General features: G+C 41.5%; 1 protein-coding gene across 1 annotated transcript in view; it reads right to left on the bottom strand.

Moving 5' to 3' along the window:
• ankfn1a (ankyrin repeat and fibronectin type III domain containing 1a) overlaps positions 1-17,952 on the bottom strand; it is a 108,681-nt gene extending 90,729 nt beyond the window's left edge. Inside the window, 4 exon segments of the mRNA XM_088323868.1 lie at positions 4,070-4,239; positions 13,294-13,464; positions 14,587-14,717; positions 17,809-17,952. Of these exon segments, the coding sequence (XP_088179994.1) occupies positions 4,070-4,239; positions 13,294-13,464; positions 14,587-14,699 (454 nt within the window). The 5' untranslated portion in view covers positions 14,700-14,717; positions 17,809-17,952.
• Between the last annotated feature and the right edge of the window lie 1,990 nt (positions 17,953-19,942).

A 19,942-nucleotide genomic window follows, 5' to 3' on the forward strand; every position in this document is an offset into this window, starting at 1 on the left:
TGGCTGGTGAGAGTTGTTACCTAGCCTAGCTGTAGCAGTAGGCAAGAGCTCCAACACCGCTATTGCCTTCTTTTCTAACCCGATAATAATCAACCAAGCACCCACTGGTGATCACTCTTCTGACTTTCCTCAGAGTCCAACTTAATTTATGAATTTGTTTACATGTAATGAGCAGCTAAAAGCTAGCGGTCGCAATGATCTGCAGTTTATTTTATGGCCACATATAAATGATGTGCCCGCCCTGCTAATTGACTGACAGCAGACACCAGCCTATCACATTCAGGCACACAGGGAGTCACGACCATCCGACACACACTCATACAACCTGCCCGCGTGACAGCATTTGCTGTATGCTGTCTGCTGCAAAACACAATGCATAGTACATTGATATCAATGACGATAAAGAATTAAATTACATTTCAAGTCAATTCATGACGAGATCAAAACCGGGAGGCTTGAGGTACTCACGAATTCTCAAATTTCACCCACAAACCGAGTCTTAAATTTATACATGCGAATTGAACAGCAGTGGAAGTTATCCATCAAAAACACTAAACTTCTCTTTCCGCATCATCGGCGTCGCTGAAGTTTCCATTGATTGCAGTTTGATTGTTTTTATGTTTAAGAATCTTGCACTAAAGGCCAACGAGGAGAAAGCGGATGTTGAGGACAAACAAGGAATGTTTAGTCTAAACACGCAGTCGCAAGTGCTTTGTTTTTTAAGTTGAGACTTCCTGTTTTGATCGTACTGCCCGTCAGAGGAACGTTAATGAGTTTCCTGTCATGCAGTTTGAGCAAAACCTTTGTCAAGGTATTGACTGTAGGGCTGCTACTAAATGCTATTTAAATAGTCGACTGGTCTATATATATAATATAACCGATTTTTAAAACAATGAGTCAAATAATGAGTATAAATAATGATTATTTTTTTCTTAAATTTAGCATGAAGTTGATTTAATTGTATTGCAAATGATAATAAACACAATAAAAATGGGTACAATGAAAAAAAAGAATCTAAAACCAATTAGGCACAGTGCTCAGTCAGTAAATTCATAAATGAACCTATGTCAATTTTTTTAGGGACAGGCAAATAACTAATAATTTAAAATCAATTCAACATTTTTTATCTTTGTAAACCAAGAGCAGGCTCATTTGCTTTAAAACAAATGTTAAGTACATTTAGCGGTCAACTTCAAAGTCTGTAACAAAAGACCTTAATGATTAACAGCAGTTTGAAGCTAAAAGGTTTTACAACTGATTTTGTTGTTTTTATAGTTTTAACAACTGACGTTTGTTCTTCGTACTGCATGCATTTATCATCACCCGCCAACAAAGTGAGAGTGGTGATAATGTTTTTGTAGGTGCATGTCCACTGTGAGAGAGATAAACTAAAACGAAAAATCCAGAAATCACAATGCATGGTTTTTTAATGATTTTTTTTTTGTGTGTGATATAGCTGCAAATAAGTTTTTGAACGCCTGACAAAATGAATGTTAATATTTGGTACAGTAGCTTTTGTTTGTCAAAGGTCAAACGTTTCCTGTAGTTTTTTACCAGGTTTGCACACACTGCAGGAGGGATCCTGGCCCACTCCTCCAGAATGATCTTCTCTAGATCAGTCAGGTTTCTAGGCTGTCGCTGAGAAACATGGAGTTTGAGTTCCCTCCAAAGATTTTCGATTGGGTTCAGGTCTGGAAACAGGCTGGGCCATGTTAAAACCTTGGTATGCTTCTTACAGAGCCACTCCTTGGTTTTCCTTGCTGTTTGCTTCAGGTGGTTGTCGTGTTGGAAGACCCAGCCACGACCACATCTTCAATGCTCTGATTGAGGGAAGGAGGTTTTTCCCCAAAATCTCACAATACACGGCCCCAGTCATGCTCTCTTTAATGCAATGCACTTGTCCTGAGCCATGTGAAGAAAAACACCACCAAAGCATGATACTACCACTCTCATGCTTCAGAGTATGGATTGTGTTTTTCGGATTGTACTCTTCATTCTTATTCCTTCCAAACTCCATTACCAACTTTCTCAATGTTTCCTCAGAATCAGCCACAAGCGCTGTGTCATCTGCAAACAACAACTGACTTACCTGCCACATCGTTCCACTGTTATCCATCATCTCTTCCCCTCTGACAAATACTCTTGCATTCACCTCTCTCACCACACCATCCATGTACACATTCACCTGTCCTGTGGTGAGGGGCCCTCTCCCACTGGGAGTTGTGAGAATTCTCCCAGTGGTCCGCTGTTGTAAGAGGCGACTAAAGTGGAGGGAGCGAGGGGACTGGGAATCCTCTCCTCTCTATCTCTACTCCCGAAGAGACAGCAAGGCAAAGAAAGGGGGCGGGAGACCGAAAAAACCCTAGTTATAGGTCGCTAAATGTGAGAGGATGTGGAAGTAAAGTGACTGAGTGGAAGAAAGGTGAATGATTTCCAAGTGGGAGAAATAGCAAAATAGCAGAGTGTTCAAATACTTATGTTCTTCACTGTATGTATATATATATTTTTACAAGTATTTCAGGAAAAAAAAGCAATGTAACAAATTAAGTCTCAATTGTCTCTAGTTGGCCCTATATATACATATATATATATACATATTTATACACACACACACACACACACACATATATGTATATATATGTATATATATATATATATATATATATATATATATATATATATATATATATATATATATATATATATATATATATATATATATATATATATATACATTTTGTATGGGGTAGTAATGACAATTGGTCTCATTTATCACTTTGTCACATGGGAAAGCTCAATATCAGTCAAATGGTTCAGCATATTTAATGGCTGATGTGATTGTATCGGCTTCTGAATTTTATTCAGTACAGTACATCAAGTCTTGTTTTAAAAATGTTTCTGTTGCAGTCCTGTGTATATATTACTGCCAATAGAATTACCACTGGCTGCTGCACTAGTTGATTAAGATTGACAGCAGCGGACACAGTCCCCAGAGTGTCTTTAATGCGGCACAATGTGTTACTTTTTGGTAATAAGACATTCCTCCGCTGATTCTACCAAGACCGCGATCTTACTCCATAGGGACAGTGTGAATCTTATTAATCTATTCATACATGTCACTAATTAGATGATGGGGCATTTGGCTACCAAAGAAAGCCATAATAACTCACGCCTTTACCCGCGCTTGATTGAATTTCTTCACTTAGCCATTCAGAGCAATTGGCAGCAATCACAACACATCATTACCCGCTGTATGCCCTCACAATGCTTTGTTTTAATTAAACAGTCAGATTCTCCTGGTCCCTAGTTCTCGACAAGCTGCTACATGGCCACGGAAGTGACTCTCCACACTACTATGCATCATTCATGCATAGCTTTTGCATGAGTACAGTATTCTTGCAATAAAATGTTACTTTGCAAGCAAAGTTCCCTCGTGTTTATGTAAAGCATTGTTTAGATATTGGAAGTATCACAAATTCCAAAAAAGGTAAAGGTTTGTTTGAAATTCCTCCTTTCACAAATAGCTGTTTTCTCAGTTTTCTCAAAAACAAGTATTTTCAAGAAACTTAGCAATGTTCCACTGTTGTTTACTAAACAATGGTAAAATCTAGAAAAATACTTTTTTTTTCGAATAAAAGATGGGGGTTCAAGCTCTTTTTTGATATGTCCTATGCCTATGGGTGTACTTAACTACTTAGGTTCCTAGGGACACCATTTCCTGTGGTGCGTCTTGGTCAATTACAGCCTGGTGGCGGCCATTCCTCTCCCGGCCAACAAATGTTTCCATCCAGTCTTGAATCGGGGACCTTTCGTATGCTAGGCGAATGTGCTAACCACTGCACAACGGAAACAAAGCTACAAAACAAAAATGTCTGTAGACCTTCAAAAATTGGTCAAAATGGCCAAAATTGGCTGCCAAATTGAGAGAAAGGTTATAATCAAGTAATATATTAGTATGTATTAATTTTCTGATCTTATTCTTAATTCCTTTTTATTTTGCGCAGATTAATTTTAACGAGGAGAACCGCTGTGATGATTATAATGGCAGGAAGGTGTGGTGGTGTTCTACCTGTAGACTTCCAGTGAAGACCTCCTGGACTAGCAGCCAACCGACAGCGCTTCCTGATTCTAACGCCGGCATCCGGTGTGGAAGAGAGGATGGGCAGCAGCGGGGTCACCAAGAAGGGTGTCTCTTTGCTCATTGCCAGCGCCAGGAATGTGGTGTCCTTCTCCGGCATACTGCAGACCCATCAACAAGTTGTTGATTTATCACCTGATAGCTTCATGCATCCCATTTACATGTTCATCAACATCGGATGTATTTACATTATATCTATCATCCGCGAGAAAAGTATATGTGGTGATAATGTTTTTATTTGGAGTCTAAGTGTCGTATATTTCAGAGTATGAGTTGCAGTTTTTTTATTGTTTGGCCGGAGGTGCGCCTTATACTCTGATGAAACTTTGATGTGACATTTTTATCACTAGTACTATAGATAAATTCACATGTTATTTTCACACTAAATCTCAAGAGGGCGCTCTGGGCCTGTGTTGATAATTTTAACCTTGACCACCACCAGTTAAATGTCAAGACCAGAACCGAATCAGGACCAAAATGCGTAGCGTTAACCACAAGTTTATTGAATAGAAAGAGAAAGGCCAGCGCCCGCAATCCGGTGCTCGCTGGACACGGGAAGCAAGCCGCTCCCGCAATCGGATCGTGATCTGAATACAGAAGTGGATCTTCCCTAGCGGGAGATGGCGGTGTCAGGGACGGAAAAACAGCTCCACAGGAGAGCAGGAGAGCAACAATGTGGTCGGGATCAAAAACAGGTCGTAAGCCGGGACGGGAGAGCAGACGTGGTCGGGATTGAAAACAGGTCGTAGCCGGAGACAAACGGGGAGATCAGGAACGAACAGGTGGAAAAACGGGTCCAAGAACGGGACAGGCGGAAGTCAGGGTCAAAAATGCTTACCTGGTAACAACAGAGGTTCGCTGACAGACAGACAAACGGGGAGCTAAAGGACTGGGCTTAAAAAGGGACAGGGAACCAATCAGACAGCCCGCGGCGTCCGGCGTCGAATGAGCGGGCACAGGTGATCCACATCAGTAATCATGACAGTAAAAGCAGAAAAAGGAAGCCAGCGCATTGTTTATCTCCGGTAAATACTAGTTGTTTACCAGTAAGAGGACGAATATTTGATTGGATTTTGTGATTTGAAGTGATGCTGGTATATGGTAAGCATGTTCTTTATGCTAGTTTTTTAATAACTCTTAATATGTTTTGTCGTTAATGACGAGCGTTTAGTATATACACGTAAGTGTAACTTTAGTGTACCATGTTCTCATTTTTATTTTAGATTGCTCTTCAAGATGACAAGTATGTTTTGGGTGTAGTGTTTTATCTAATAATTCTTGCCCCAAAACATCCATATTTTACAAGCAAACAGGTAGGTCCCTCTAGAGGGAAATGCCACCCAAAAATGTTTTCAATTCTCAACGCGGGTGATGCTCTAGTTCATATTGTATATGTATATATTCAATAAGCATGTAAGCACTAACATAAGATTAAAATAAAAATGTTTGTATTAACAACATTAGGTTTAGGATGTCCCAAAAAGGTGGGCAACCTGGTCCTCGAAGGCCACATGCATGAGTTTGGAGATTTCTCTTCATCAAAACGGGTGATTCCAATCACCAGGATATTAAACAAGCTCTCGCCAGCTTGCTAACGATACTGGTGATTGGAATCACTCAAGTTGAACAAGAGAAACCTCCAAAATCATGCAGGACGTGCCGCTCTTGTGGACCGGTGTTCTGCCAACACGTCCTACCTTGCCAAGACGTCCTACCGTAGGCTAATCTGACAGCAAATTTTGTTTTCTTTCTTATCAAGTAAAACTGAAACTCAGAATTATTGAAAACAGAACTTTTACTCTTGACATATAACGAAGGGTTGACTTGCATAAATACAGCAGTCAAGAAACACTATGCTAAAGTTACCACAAAGAAACACTACAGGTGTCAAGGAACGGACCAGGAGGCAGGAAGTCCAGGAGGCAGGAAGTGTGAACTCATTTCCGTGTACGATAAAACACTTTAATTTAGAAAATAAAAGTTGTCCAACACGCAGGGACCAAAGACAAAACAAAACAGGCTTAAAGGCAATCAAAGATTCAAACTAGGTAATACTCACAAAACAGGCTTAAAGGCAATCAAAATCACAAACTAGGCATTTACTCAGAACAAACATGAACATGATCTTTCCTCAAGCTAAGCAATGGTCTGGCAACGGGCAGTCCCAAAAGAAGCGCTTAAGTATCCCACACGCAATCAAGTCAATCTGTCTCAGCCGGTGTCAAGGAGCGGGACCAGCTGGGTGCCATGACGACCGTGCAGGACATGACAACAGGCTTCAAACCTACCTAATAAAACAGTATTTTGAAGCAGTCAAAAAGTCAAATAAGGCTAAATCAAGACAAAAAGTGTAAGTACGCTTTGTAGGAAATTACAATCAGCCTTGTGTGCGTGCGCACTAGTCATTGGTAGGACCTCTCGGCAAGGTGGGACGTTTCAGCAGAACACGGGCTTGCCCACCTCTGGTACACAGTATAGACTTCAAATGTAACCATACCATATTTACAGTATTTGGCATGAATGTCCAAAAGTCTTGGTTTTAGGCTTCCCCTTATTGATCGGGTGTGGTAAATTGTAGAAATCTAGAGCTAATGTTTGCATCAACTGAAGACTGCACTGCAACCCTGATCTATCCGCTAAATATAAACTCTTCATCTCTCAGGCAGTATATATGTGTGTGGAGCATTTCCCTTGAAGGCTTCACTGCTGTATGGGGCTTCATTTTGCCATCACTAATATGAACCCTAACTATTGGTTGGGACAAAACAAGAATTGCTTGATATTTGTGGGGACATAGTGCTCTTTTTTAAGTGCCCACCAACATGCGCAAAACACATCTATTCCTCGAAACATACTTCTATTCTATAGCATATGAATAACCTATATTTAATGTTAACAATATCTGCGTATTATTTGCTCTCATGTAAGTTTTAGATCAGGGGATGGTGTAATAATAGTCGGGGGTTTGCAATAATCTGTGGTCTGTGCAGCCCTTTGAGATTCTTTGTGATTAAGGGCTATACAAATAAACATGACTTGACTTGATATTGGTGGAGACACGTCTCCTAGGTCTATGTAAAAACTATGCCCTTAAATTGATAGAATAATGGCTAAGATTCTAAAAATGTTCAATCAAGTATTGATCAGTAAAGTACACAAGAGTCTATGGTGCTTTTTCGTACCTAACCTCAGAGATGGTGTAACTGCGACTTCGCCAGGAACGGCGCTCCCGAACGCCTGTCTGTTTCCTCTGGAGGACCAAGTCCAGCAGCTCACTCCACATCCACATGTGATTTGTTACAGAAGTGTCCAAATAAAAAGCACAACCTCAAAAGTGCCGCACGAGTTCCATCCCAAGAGAATTAAAAGGAAAACGTTTCCTTTCGGAGTGGCCATCGAGTGTAGGCTAACCTAGTGTCCATGCAACACGAGCATGGGGCTAAGGCACTTATCAAATGTGACCCATCAGCTCTTTGTGCTGCCCTGGAAAAACAAAACAAAGGGACAACATTGCATCCAGCCAACTTGGTTTGGGATTTCACTTTCGCTCATTTTTATCACCGCAAACAAAACAAGCTGTACCTTTAGCACACAACCAGGTCATTTCTACTGTTTATTTTAGGGCTGCAACAACAAATCGATAAACTTGATTAAAATCGATTGTATCAAGCAACCGATATCATATTCGATTCGTTGTGTCGTGTGATTCATGAGCAACTAAGCATGTTAAATCAATGCAAATAAGTGCATTTGATTTTGTTGTGAAGTTGAGAGTTAAAGTACCACTTTGGTCCGCCAGGGGGCGCCTCGAGACCGTTTTTTTAAACAAAAAAGTATCTTACATTTTCTTAAAATCAATGTATTAAACATTGCATCATTACAAACAGAATTGGCATGAAACAGTCAAACACTACAAAGTTAAAGGTGGGGTATGTAGTTTGAAGTGTCCTTAAAAAGTTTAAAATGAAACATTTTCTTTATTAAGTAAGTGTTAACAATGCCCAACTGATTTCAAAGACCCTTTATTTATTTTTTTCCTCCGCACTTATCTATTTTTCTTACTTTTAACCTCATTGTTCTGTCCACGGACCGCATTACGGCAGGGAAAAGTGGGCGGCAGGGATGAAGTCATTTAACGTACATTCTCACGGTTTTCTTTTAATCTAAGATGAAAATGGTGAAAGTCGGTAAATGACTTTTTCCAATGCAGTCCAAATGCAAACTTAAACCCCGAAAAGATGAACAAGGAAGGGTTTATATGAGCACCTCTAAGAATTTTACATACATGCGCAATAAAAGCAGCTTGACAGAGGCTGCAATGATGATTTCAGCCAAAGGTAGAATCTTTTGGAGTTGCGAGCACCATATTTGACAATTATCAGGGGATCCGAAAGTGCTGCAGAAATAAGGAGAAATAAAAATCTGAAAATAAACTAATACAAAAGAAAGAAAGATAATGGCATGTTTAACTCAACATAGGGGGCAGAATCGTATGGATATTGTGTATCTTTTGTACATTGAGAATATTTCTCATATATAAAGATTTAACAAAAACAACAAATTTGTATACAAAATTTCAAAAAGTGGGTTTACATTTTTGATATTTTTCGTGAGTAAAATATTTTGCTATGTATAAAATGCTTCATTTCTAAACGTAATATTATCTTTTGATAAGGTGGTAGGAAAATGGTATCTTACAGATTTTCAAGTGTATAGCATATACGTATTATGCATTTTTAGTTATTTGACATACACTTGGATTTTTTTTATTGTTTTTTTTTTTTTTTTTTTTTACTGTTTTATATTACAGAATATTCTGTTGTTTCGTGCATTATTTTTTTATCGGTCCAAATCGTCAATATTTGAATAAAGAGGAGTAATACAAATTTTTATTTTATTTTTTAAATCCGATTCATCCATTAAGCCAAACAATAATCGACCGATTCAGCCTTAGTTACTCATTACAAGTTACGTTGTTTTTAATTATGTGAAAACAAGACGTGTGCATCTGGTTGACACAAAATGTGTTAATGTTTTTAAATCACTCGACTCTCAGCGAGTTATTTACCGTAAATTCCGGACAACAAGCTCTACTTTTTAAAATTGCATTTCAAACACTGACCTGACAATTACGCCGATGATACGGAAAGAGAAGTGTGGCTCAAGCGTTCTAGAAGGCGATTACGAGGACGAGCAAATAGTTATGACTGCGCCGAAAAGAAAAACCTGAATGAGAGCTGTGTCGCATAAATTGTGAGCCCCATATTTCTAGACGACATATCCAGGACTACCCTACTGTGGAAAATTGTGCCAGATTGAGGTCTTTTTGTGTTTTGTCACTGACAATTGTCTTGATCAAGGACCAACTTGCATTCACCTGTTATTGTTCCTCGAGGATTAAAGGAAACTTCATCGACCTGACATTGACGCAGATGATACGAAAAAAGAAATGTAGAGTTTTTGACAGATGACTTCGACTGTTGATCAATTTGGATGAATAAAAAACAAATACTGCTTCTGTTCACGTTCACAGTTCCCATAACCACTATGATTGTAAGGGCACCACTTGGTGTCTCTTGGGCAAGTACAGCCCATCCCTCTTCAGGCCTTATTTTTGGGGTAGGGGTTTGCTCCCGCGCATGAAAAGAGTACTGGTTTTGGTGGTTACCTGTAGCAGGATAAGCCTCCTGGTCTGACTCAGATCTAAGAAATGTTGGCAAAAGCATATAAAAATGACTCCACCAGCAGGAACTCATAAATGTTTATACGATTTGAAATTTGGGTGAAAAAGTTGAAATATTGTGAGTATGTAGTAAACGCGATTGACATGGACGGATGGTATTATGAGTGCGCTGCAGGCAAGAGGTCTAAATATAGTGGAAGCTAGAGCTCTTGTTGGTGATAGGAATGAGTGGAGAGGTGTTGTAAAAGGATAGTGGGATGTTTAGACGCGTTCTAAGGGATGCGCAGGGCAGCCGTATGATGCGGCAGGGGTAAACCAGTGAAAGCTTGAAACAGAAGAGTGTGTTGTGTCACTCTGACCCGAGTGACATGGCCGCTTTCTTGTGTCCCGTTTCATCAGGAGGGACGAAAGTATGATCAACTTAGGTGCCGAGGTGCTTAACTTGTTTGGGTGTTTGGGCATTTGGGTTGGCCATGGTCCAAACATTTTGTGTGTGTTTTTTGCTACTTTTTCCCTTTTTTAATTTTCTTTGTTTTTGTATGTGTTTGTCTTGCTGTCGGTCACCCCTCTCGAGGGATATGACCAGGGTGGATAGATAAAGAGAATGTTGTAAACATTGAATAAAATGCATAATGCATAATATAACAGTTGTTTTAATGTATAATGGAGTATTAAATCAATGAACAAATAAAGGTCTCTACTTCACAGATCTTGACTATCGCTGGTCATTTTGAAACGCAAACCCTGCGGAAAATAAGTGAATTCTGTATGCCAAAATGAAACATTCTACCTGAAAAAACAAATTTTGCCTGACTAAGATTCAAAATCATCATTACTGCCGTGTACGTGCCCCCCAGCGCTAATACTAAGGAGGCAATGGACGTTCTCTACCGAACTGTGAGTGAACTGCAGCATGCTTACACTGAATGCATTTTTATTGCGGCGGGGGACTTTAACCAGGCCAACATGAAAACAGTTCTCCCGCATTTCCACCAGCATGTCGACTTTGCTACAAGAGGTAGGAACACATTAGACTTGGCCTACACAAATATCAGAGGAGCATACAGAGCAGCCCCCCGCCCCCACCTTGGCTCATCAGATCACCTTTCTGTTATGCTAATTCCTGCATACAAGCCCCTGCTGACCAGAGAAAAACCTACAGTGAAGCAGGTGAGGGTGTGGACTGAGGGGGCAATGGAGGCACTACAGGACTGCTTTGAATGCACAGATTGGGACATGTTTAAATCGGCTGCCACTTACAACAACAAAATAAATATAGATGAGTACGCCATGTCTGTGTCAGCCTACATCAGTAAATGCGCAGAAGACGTCAGCAACACCAAAACCATCTGCACCCGTGCCAATCAGAAGCCCTGGATGACTGCTGAGATACGCAAATTGCTAAAGGTACGGAACCTTGCCTTTAAATCTGGTGACGAGGAGGCGCTAAGATCAGCGAGGGCTAACCTGAACCGTGCTATCAGACTAGCAAAGCGATCGCACAGTCAAAAAATCGAGGACCGTTTCCTCAGCACAACCAACACCAGGGATATGTGGAAAGGCATTCAGGCCATCACCAGATACAAGCCAACCACCGCCCCAAGGCTCCAGGCCCGGACAACATTCCAGGGCGGGTCCTTAGGGAGTGCGCCGATCAGCTGGCTTGTGTACTAACAGACATTTTCAACACCTCGCTAGACCAAACCACGGTACCATCATGCTTCAAGATTGCCACCATCATCCCAGTGCCAAAGAACCCCCAGATCTTATCATTGAACGATTACCGGCCCGTTGCACTGACTCCCATCATAATGAAGTGCTTTGAGAGACTGGTTAAAGAGAACATCACCTCCAGCCTCCCCTCCTCACTCGACCCCTTTCAGTTTGCCTACCGGAGAAACCGCTCCACCAGGGATGCCATCTCCTCTGCGCTTCACCTGAGCCTGACACACCTAGAGGAGAAGAACACCCATGTGCGGATGCTGTTCCTGGACTTCAGTTCAGCATTCAACACCATCATCCCACAACACCTGGTAGACAAAATGAGACTCCTGGGTTTCAACACCCCCCTGCTGAACTGGCTGCTGGACTTCCTCACTGACAGACCCCAGTCAGTGCGGATTGGTCAGAACATCTCCGATGTCATCACCCTCAGCACGGGCTCCCCCCAAGGCTGTGTCCTGAGCCCCTTGCTGTTCACCCTGATGACACACCACTGCGTCCCTAGGTCAGCCACAAACCACATCGTGAAGTTTGCGGACGACACAACAGTGGTGGGCCTCATCAGGGACGACAACGACCTGGCCTACAGAGAGGAGGTGGAGCAGTTGGTGGGCTGGTGCACGGACAACAGCCTGGTCCTGAATGTTGACAAAACTAAAGAGATCATTATCGACTTCAAGAAAAACCAGCCCAACCATGCCCCACTTCTCATCAACAACAAGGCTGTGGAGGTTGTCAGCAGCATCAAGTTCCTAGGGGTGCACATCACAAACAAACTCACCTGGTCCGTGAACACTGCATCACTGGTGAAGAGGGCACAGCAGCGCCTGTACTTCCTGCGGAGGATGAGGACAGCCCACCTGCCCCCACCCTCCCTCATCACATTCTACAGGGGCACCATAGAGAGTATCCTGACCAGCTGTATCTCTGTGTGGTGTGGAGGCTGCAGCGCTTCCGACTGGGGTAGTGTGAGGAGGGTGACGAGGACAGCAGAGAAAATCATCGGGACTTCTCTCCCCTCCATTCAGGACATTGGCCAGAAGCGCTGCCTATCCCAAGCTAAGAACATTTTTAGGGACCCCTCTCACCCCCATCATGGACTTTTCACTCTGCTAGCCTCTGGGAAGAGGTATTGCAGTGTGCGGTGCAGGACCACCAGGTTCCACAATAGTCTTGTCCCCCTGGCCATTAGACTGTTAAATGGTCAATCAAACACATAGTAAATCTAAACTGCTGCTAATCTGTACATCTGTTGGTTTTGTTTGACTTTTTTTGCACTACTGGCAGTTCTTTATAGCTAGCCACTCCTTGCACATCTGTTTCTCTGCACTATTGTACTTACAGTGTTATTGTTACAGTGTTATTGTTACTGTTTACCTGACTTGTTTACCTGACTGCCCATTTTGCACATCTGGTTAGCTGCTCCTCTTGCACTATTTGCACTACTGTAAAATACTATACATAGCCATAATTATTTAGTATATTATTAGTACTCAATACTCCAACTCAATACGTTTTATTTATATCTGTACATTCAAGGAAACTGTGCGGGTCAGATGTATCGACATTTCGTTCTGTATACACGTGTACTAGAATGACAATAAAGTAGATCTGAATCTGAATCTGAATCTGAAAATCACAAATGACAATCCTCAAATCCGATCCCTGTGACCCCAGAAATTCCTCCAACTTTGTGTGTGTGCAACCGCGTGGGTGACTATATGTATGCGTTTGCATGCATGCGCCTTACGTGTCTGCTGCACCGATCTCGCTGCAGGTAGCGCCGTGGCAGATAGAGGTGCAGGATGAAGACAAAGAGGTGCGGGCAGAGTCTAATAACTTGGGTAACAGGAGCGAGGACGGCATGCACAGCCATGTCTCCAGATCCAAGAACTTAGAGCAGCTCAACATCTCCAATACGCTGTAGAAGGAGCAGAATGTCATTCAGAAGACGATTGTCAAACTCTTTCTCACCATGAAGTAACCTGCAGAAGTAAATCAATTGGTTTCAGAAAAACAATGTTTTTTCCACATGACTTCTGACTTGTTTTCAAACACTGCTCCAAACCTAGATGTGTGATATCACCAAGAGTGATTCGGTCGAAAATGTAGGTGCCCCATTAGACCAGGGGTGGGCAACTCAGTGCCCGAGAGCCGCATGTTCTGGAGGTTTCTCCTCTCCAATTGAGGTGATGCAAATATTCGGCCTGTTAACAAGCTGTGTGGGAGCTTTGCTGATCCAGGAATTATCTGTATTGGAGGAGAGAAATCATACACAACGTGCGGCTCTTGTGGACCGGTTTAGCCACCCCTACATTAGACCCTAATCTGTAATTTAAGTTACAGGTTAAGAATATTACTAGAACTCCTGTAGAATGCTTTGACCTCTGAGATTCAATCTGCAACCTTAGTGGAAGTGTTTAGTCTAGGCTTAAAACACACTTATATTCAATAGCTTATGAATGATGTTGACCTCAGAAAGCTGTCAACCGGATATCCTGTTAGTACCTATATTTCGTGGAGATGATTTCTGTGTATTGCCTGTTGATGCCCTTGCAACATCCATTGCGGCCTGGTCCTCCTGGAAGAGGGATTGCCTCATGTGCAGCCCATTCCCAATGTTTTTTCATTCTCCTCATGCTGAGTTGTTTTAGTTTTTCCTTGCCCTCGTGTTGGTTTTAGAACAGGGGATTGTGTGATAGACTTTGTTCCCGTTTTTTTTTTTTTTTAATTATTTTTTACACTTTTTATGTGTTTTCATTATTCTATGGTCTATGTAAGGTTTTCTCTAATTTAGATTTATCTGCGTACAACACTTTGTCTTCAGCTGTGGCGTTTTTAAACGGCTATATGAAAAAAATTGAGTTGAGTAGTCTGTGCAGCCCTTTGAAACTTTTTGAAATTAAAGGCTATGCAAATAAACATGACTTCACTTGACTTGCAACCCAAAAAGATTCATAGGGATCTAGTACCTGTCATGGTTGCAACATAGTAACATTCCCGCAAACCCAACCCCTCACCTCAAGACGTACACGCCGCCTACCTCTCCTCTCCCGCCTCCTGGACATCGTCATCTTTCTCGTCGATTGCTTGAAAAGCGCAGGATATGCGTGATTCTCGTGAGGGCAATAGCACGCAAGTCTTTTCAGAATCCATCGACACCTTCAGCTATATCTGCAAAGTTTGGCAGAGGGCCAGGTAGTTTAGGAATGAGAACAAGTAGAAAATATCCCGTTGATAAAAAAATAAAACATCGAAATCCTTTTAAAATCTTCAAAAACAAATAGCGGCAGGAACCAGACAGATTATTTTCACAGGTACCAGCCTTTTTGTTGCTTAAATTCCATATCTCAAACATTAAGGACGCTTTTCACACAGCTCGTATGACATCAGGTAAAATAAAAAAACAAAATCATTCAACAACTTAATAACATACATGACAAGGACGTCTGAAATTCAAGAGACCACTGAAACCTCTCAAAAGGTAGAAAAACTGGTTGAACGAAGTCAAAAGAAAATGGAATCGACTCATCTTCTCCCAGCAAATTCAGATGCATGATCTGTCATGAAACAGAAAAGGATCAGGACCCAAACGCGTCAAGTTTCACACACAAGCCTTTTATTTTACGGGAAATAGGGAGTCATACACGTTAGGCAGCAGTCTGGCGTGAAATTATAGGAAGCCAGAGGCCAACAAGATCGATACCAATTGCCCGAGTAGATATTGGACAGATGGGGTCGATACCGGACAGGACGGGACCGACAGGATTGATATTGAAACAGGATATCGAAATTAAACAGGACAAAATAGACGGTAATGAAAACTGGAGAGAATAATAAACAGGACAAAAATATACGGCAACAAAATTGGAAACTGATATTAAACAGGACAAAAATAAATGGGAACAATACCGGACAGGGAATACCAACAGGAAAACAAATGTAAACATCAAATAACAACTGAAAATGTACAAAGCAAGGAAGACCGATATGGACTTGGTAAAAATAACTAAAAGAATAAAAGAAGTGATGAATGGAATAAAAGAAGTGTTCCAAAAGATGGACAACAGATTAGAAAAATGCTCAAAGGAATGAGAGAAACATAAAGCTGGAAGATGTGGAGAAAGAAATGACAGTAATCAAGAAAGATTTGAGTGGACGGTTGTGTTTGGCACTTATGCTAATTGGTCAAAAATCACGCTTTCTTCCTCCTCCTCACGTGTAAAATATGAAAATTCAGGTTTGCTTCGGGCTTGACTCCTCAAATCAAGTTAATTTGTCAAGCAGGCCAGGTCGGTCAGGCTGGATTTTTTTTAGGTCCAATTTTAGTTCTAAATCAGTTAGTAAAAAGCCTCTGGGAATGATTTCAGTATAATAAATCACCACTAGATGGTGTAAATGGTGTTGATCAGATCTTTGTCCACACATCGTGGAGCCCCCACTTCCTTGTGTTGCTTTGCTTCCTCTATGCAGAGTTTGTGTGGTCAGTCCCGCGTGTGAGCAAAATCGTGCAATCACATCACCAGAAACATCAGGCGCTGAAAAGTTCTTGCAAAAGGTTATGCATTGTTCATGCATAAGTTCAGTGTAATTGCAATAAAATATTATTTTGCAGGCAAAGTGTCCTTGTGTTTATGGAAAGGATTGTTTAGATATTGGAAGTACAGTGACCACTCGCTTCGATTATTGCTGCTTCACTCTTTTGGAGATATTCAATTGAATTGTTTTTCTTGTCATCAATATCATTCCATCGTGCATCGTGTTTGGACAGCTTGGACAGATTAGGGAGGCTGCTCTGTTTTGGATGGGTGTGACTGTCTGTTTGTGTGACTTTGATAGGCTGATAAATGCTGTCAGTCCTGCTAAAATAATTAATTGAATCAGACTCTGAAGAAGGTCAGAAGAGCGCAAAGAAATGGTGATCACCAGAGGGTGCTCCATGGATTATTATCGGGTTCAGGAATCGGCATAGGCGATGCCGGGAAGAAGGCAATAGCGGTGCTGCTGGTCCGGCCTACTGCTACGGCTGAGCTACGTAGAAACCCTCACAAGCTACCCCTGCGGAGCCTGTATTTCAGCAACGCCAGATCAGATGACATGTAGCTAAAACTCATGGGAAAACCGCTTTATGCGGGACTCCTGTATTTAAATCATTGCGGAACCTTGGCTCAATTCGAGGACATCATATTCTAGTGCGCAGCTTGCCAGCTGCTCTCAAAATTGCTTTTTTCACAGACAGGGGAAGCCTTCCAATTTGGTACAACGACAATGTAACTACAATTCGTTCAACTGCAATTATGTGTTCATTAATATTTGTAGATGGGCAGCACGGTAGGGCAGTGGTTAGCGCGTCTGCAGCACAGTTCTGATGTCAGGAGATCAAACCTCTGTGCTTGCGTGGGTTTCCTCCCGGGCGCTCCGGTTTTCTCCCACATTCCAAAAACATGCATGTCCAAATTGTCCCTAGGTGTGAACGAGCGAGCGAATCGTCTGTCCCTGTGTGCCCTGCGACTGGCTGGCAACCAGTTCAGAGTGTCCCCTGCCCACTACCCGAAGACGGCTGAGATGGGCTCCAGCACCCCCCGCGACCCTACTGAGGATAAGCGGTGCAGATAATGGATGGATGGATAATATTTGTAGATGTATGGTTGTTATTTCGTTAGATGTGTCTACTCTCAGTCGGTAGTGAAGTCCTCTCGAGGCAAGTTTGCCCCTAGTGGGCTTTTATTAAGAGGTAACGCTACTTAGCGGATTTTCTGGTACCCATTAACCGTGAAAACTGAAGGATCTCTGTATCACAAATGCAAAGAAAACAATCAGTGGAGTGAAAGTTCTGCTTGAAATACATCCTTTCACAAAGTTTTCAGGAAACAAATATTTTCAAGAAACTTAGTAATATTCAAATGTCGTTCCCCAGACAACGAGATCTATCTATAGATATTAAAAATGAGTCGAAATGGCAAAAAATGGCGGGCTCTTCCCATTTGACGCAAACATCTGGCATTGAATGAGTTAATACAGCAAAGAAGCCGGTGTGAAACTGACGTGAACTAATCGTACCCGGTTTGATTGATGCGTATGTCAGGGGCGCAAGAAACAAACTTTTATAAGATCTCCAGAAAATTGACTTTTCATTTCAAGCAGTTGCCGTTGAAACTTTCGTAACCTCCCAGGAAATAAGAGTTTTCATTTCAAGCAGTTGCCCTTGTAACCCTCTCATCATTTCGCACCTCCGAACGACATTGGAATTCAAAAAGATTCTTACCGTCTCGCAGCTTACGTTCCTTGTATCTGTTTGTCCCCGTGTTCCCTATATCCACTCTTGCTAGGCTGTGGTCTGCTACAGTTTCTTTTACCCGGCATCGCCAAAATTATAACGCGAGCTCACATTTCAATGCGGTTTGTCCGCTCCACGAACGCTCAGGAAGCCCAAATTTGGACGAACATCTGTGGGCCTCTGTGATGTGTTGTTCGCGAACGAAATGGCTTTGTGAGCCGGCTCTTGGAAGTGCACGAGGAGAGCCGGTTTTCCCGCCAATCAAGGGGCGGCGCCTATCTTTAAGGGTGGGCAAATCGATTCAAATATCGAGATTATCGATTATTAGAGAATACCTGGATATGATCCATAGTCCAGGGGTGTTCAACGTGGTTCCCGCAAGCACCAGTGTGGCCCCTAAGGACAGTTGAGGAGCCCGCGGACTTGATCTGAAAATACCTGACCAGTGCTGGGTCAATTTAATTTCTAATAAAATTATTTTTGTTTTTGTTTGACAGAGTTTATTTAACCCCTACATTTAATTATCAATCTGGCAATAGCATTGTAACGTCATAGTAATAACATGATAAATTGTTATTTCAGAAATTCAAATATATAAATTCCAGTTCATGGGCTACTATCTATTCAAGTACAGTATTGCTATTTATTTCAAAGCAATTAATCAAGAGTGTTAAATGTGAATCTATTTGTGTATAAAACAAATGTATTTATTCATCTTTTTATTGATTCACTTTACAGGAAATAAAACCAGTTTATGTTTTTTATAAATCTTTTTTTTATAAAGTTTTTTTTTTTATAAACTGTCAGCCTGACGCATGTGTCTGCACCAGAATTATTTCGACCCAAACCCAACATACCCCAAACCCTTTTTTCCCATCTTTTTTTCTTGCTTTTTCTTTTATTCTTGTCCCTTTTTTGCTCCTTTGTTCTTCTTGCATCATGTCACATAATAATTGGTAATCTATGGATTAAAGCGGGATTCAGCAACCTGCGGCCTCAAGGACCACTTGGGGCTCTTTAGCGCTGACCTAGTGGCTCTCTGGAACTTTTTAAAATTGTTTGGAAACGGAAAAGGGGGGAGGGAGGGAAGGAGGTAGGAATCTTTCTATCTTATCTATCTTATCCATCTCATCTATCAAATCCTATCTATCTATCTATCTATCTATCTATCTATCTATCTATCTATCTATCTATCTATCTATCTATCTATCTATCTATCTATCTGTCTGTCTGTCTGTCTGTCTGTCTGTCTGTCTGTCTGTCTGTCTGTCTGTCTGTCTGTCTGTCTGTCTGCCTGCCTGCCTGCCTGCCTGCCTGCCTGCCTGTCTGTCTGTCTGTCTGTCTGTCTGTCTGTCTGTCTGTCTGTCTCTAACCCAGAGCATGTTTTACACCCAGTTTTATAACATGTTTTTTTGGTTTGAAGTCAAGTCAAGTCAAGTCATTTTTATTTGTATATCCCTAAATCACGAAGAGTCTCAAAGGGCTTCACAGATCATTACACTATGTTACACAGACTATTTTTCTGAATATTATCATACATTCCCCTGCTCTGGAGCCGACGAAAAGAGTAGGTTATTCATATGCTATAGAGTAGAAGTGAGTTTTAAGCTTGGATTTAAACATTTCCACTGAGGTTGCAGATCGGATCTCAGGGGGAAGAGCATTCCACAGCACCGGTGCCCAGATGGAGAACGCTCTCGAACCAGCAGAACACTTCTTTGCTCTTGGGATCACCAGAAGACCGGCACTCTCAGAACGTAGGCTTCGGACCGGGACATAGGGGGAAATCAGATCTGAAAGATAAGAGGGAGCAAGTCCATGTATGATTTTGTATAATACTAAAAGAACCTTGAAATCACACCTAAGGCTAACTGGGAGCCAATGCAGCTTAGGCAAAATTGGTGTGATGTGATCGGACTTTTTTGTCCTAGTTAAAAGCCTCGCTGCGGCATTTTGTACCAGCTGAAGAGACTTGATTCTAGACTTCGGGAGACCAGAGAGTAGTGCATTACATTTGAACAATTTTATTGACACTTTTAACAGCAATTAAACACATTCACAATTTAATTATATCATATTCTAACAATATGAGGTTTGAACAATTTTTATCGACACCTTTAAC

This window comes from Urocampus carinirostris, chromosome 19, assembly GCF_059441175.1.
Source record: "Urocampus carinirostris isolate Australia breed hairy pipefish chromosome 19, RoL_Ucar_1.0, whole genome shotgun sequence".
Taxonomy (NCBI): Eukaryota; Metazoa; Chordata; class Actinopteri; order Syngnathiformes; family Syngnathidae; genus Urocampus; species Urocampus carinirostris.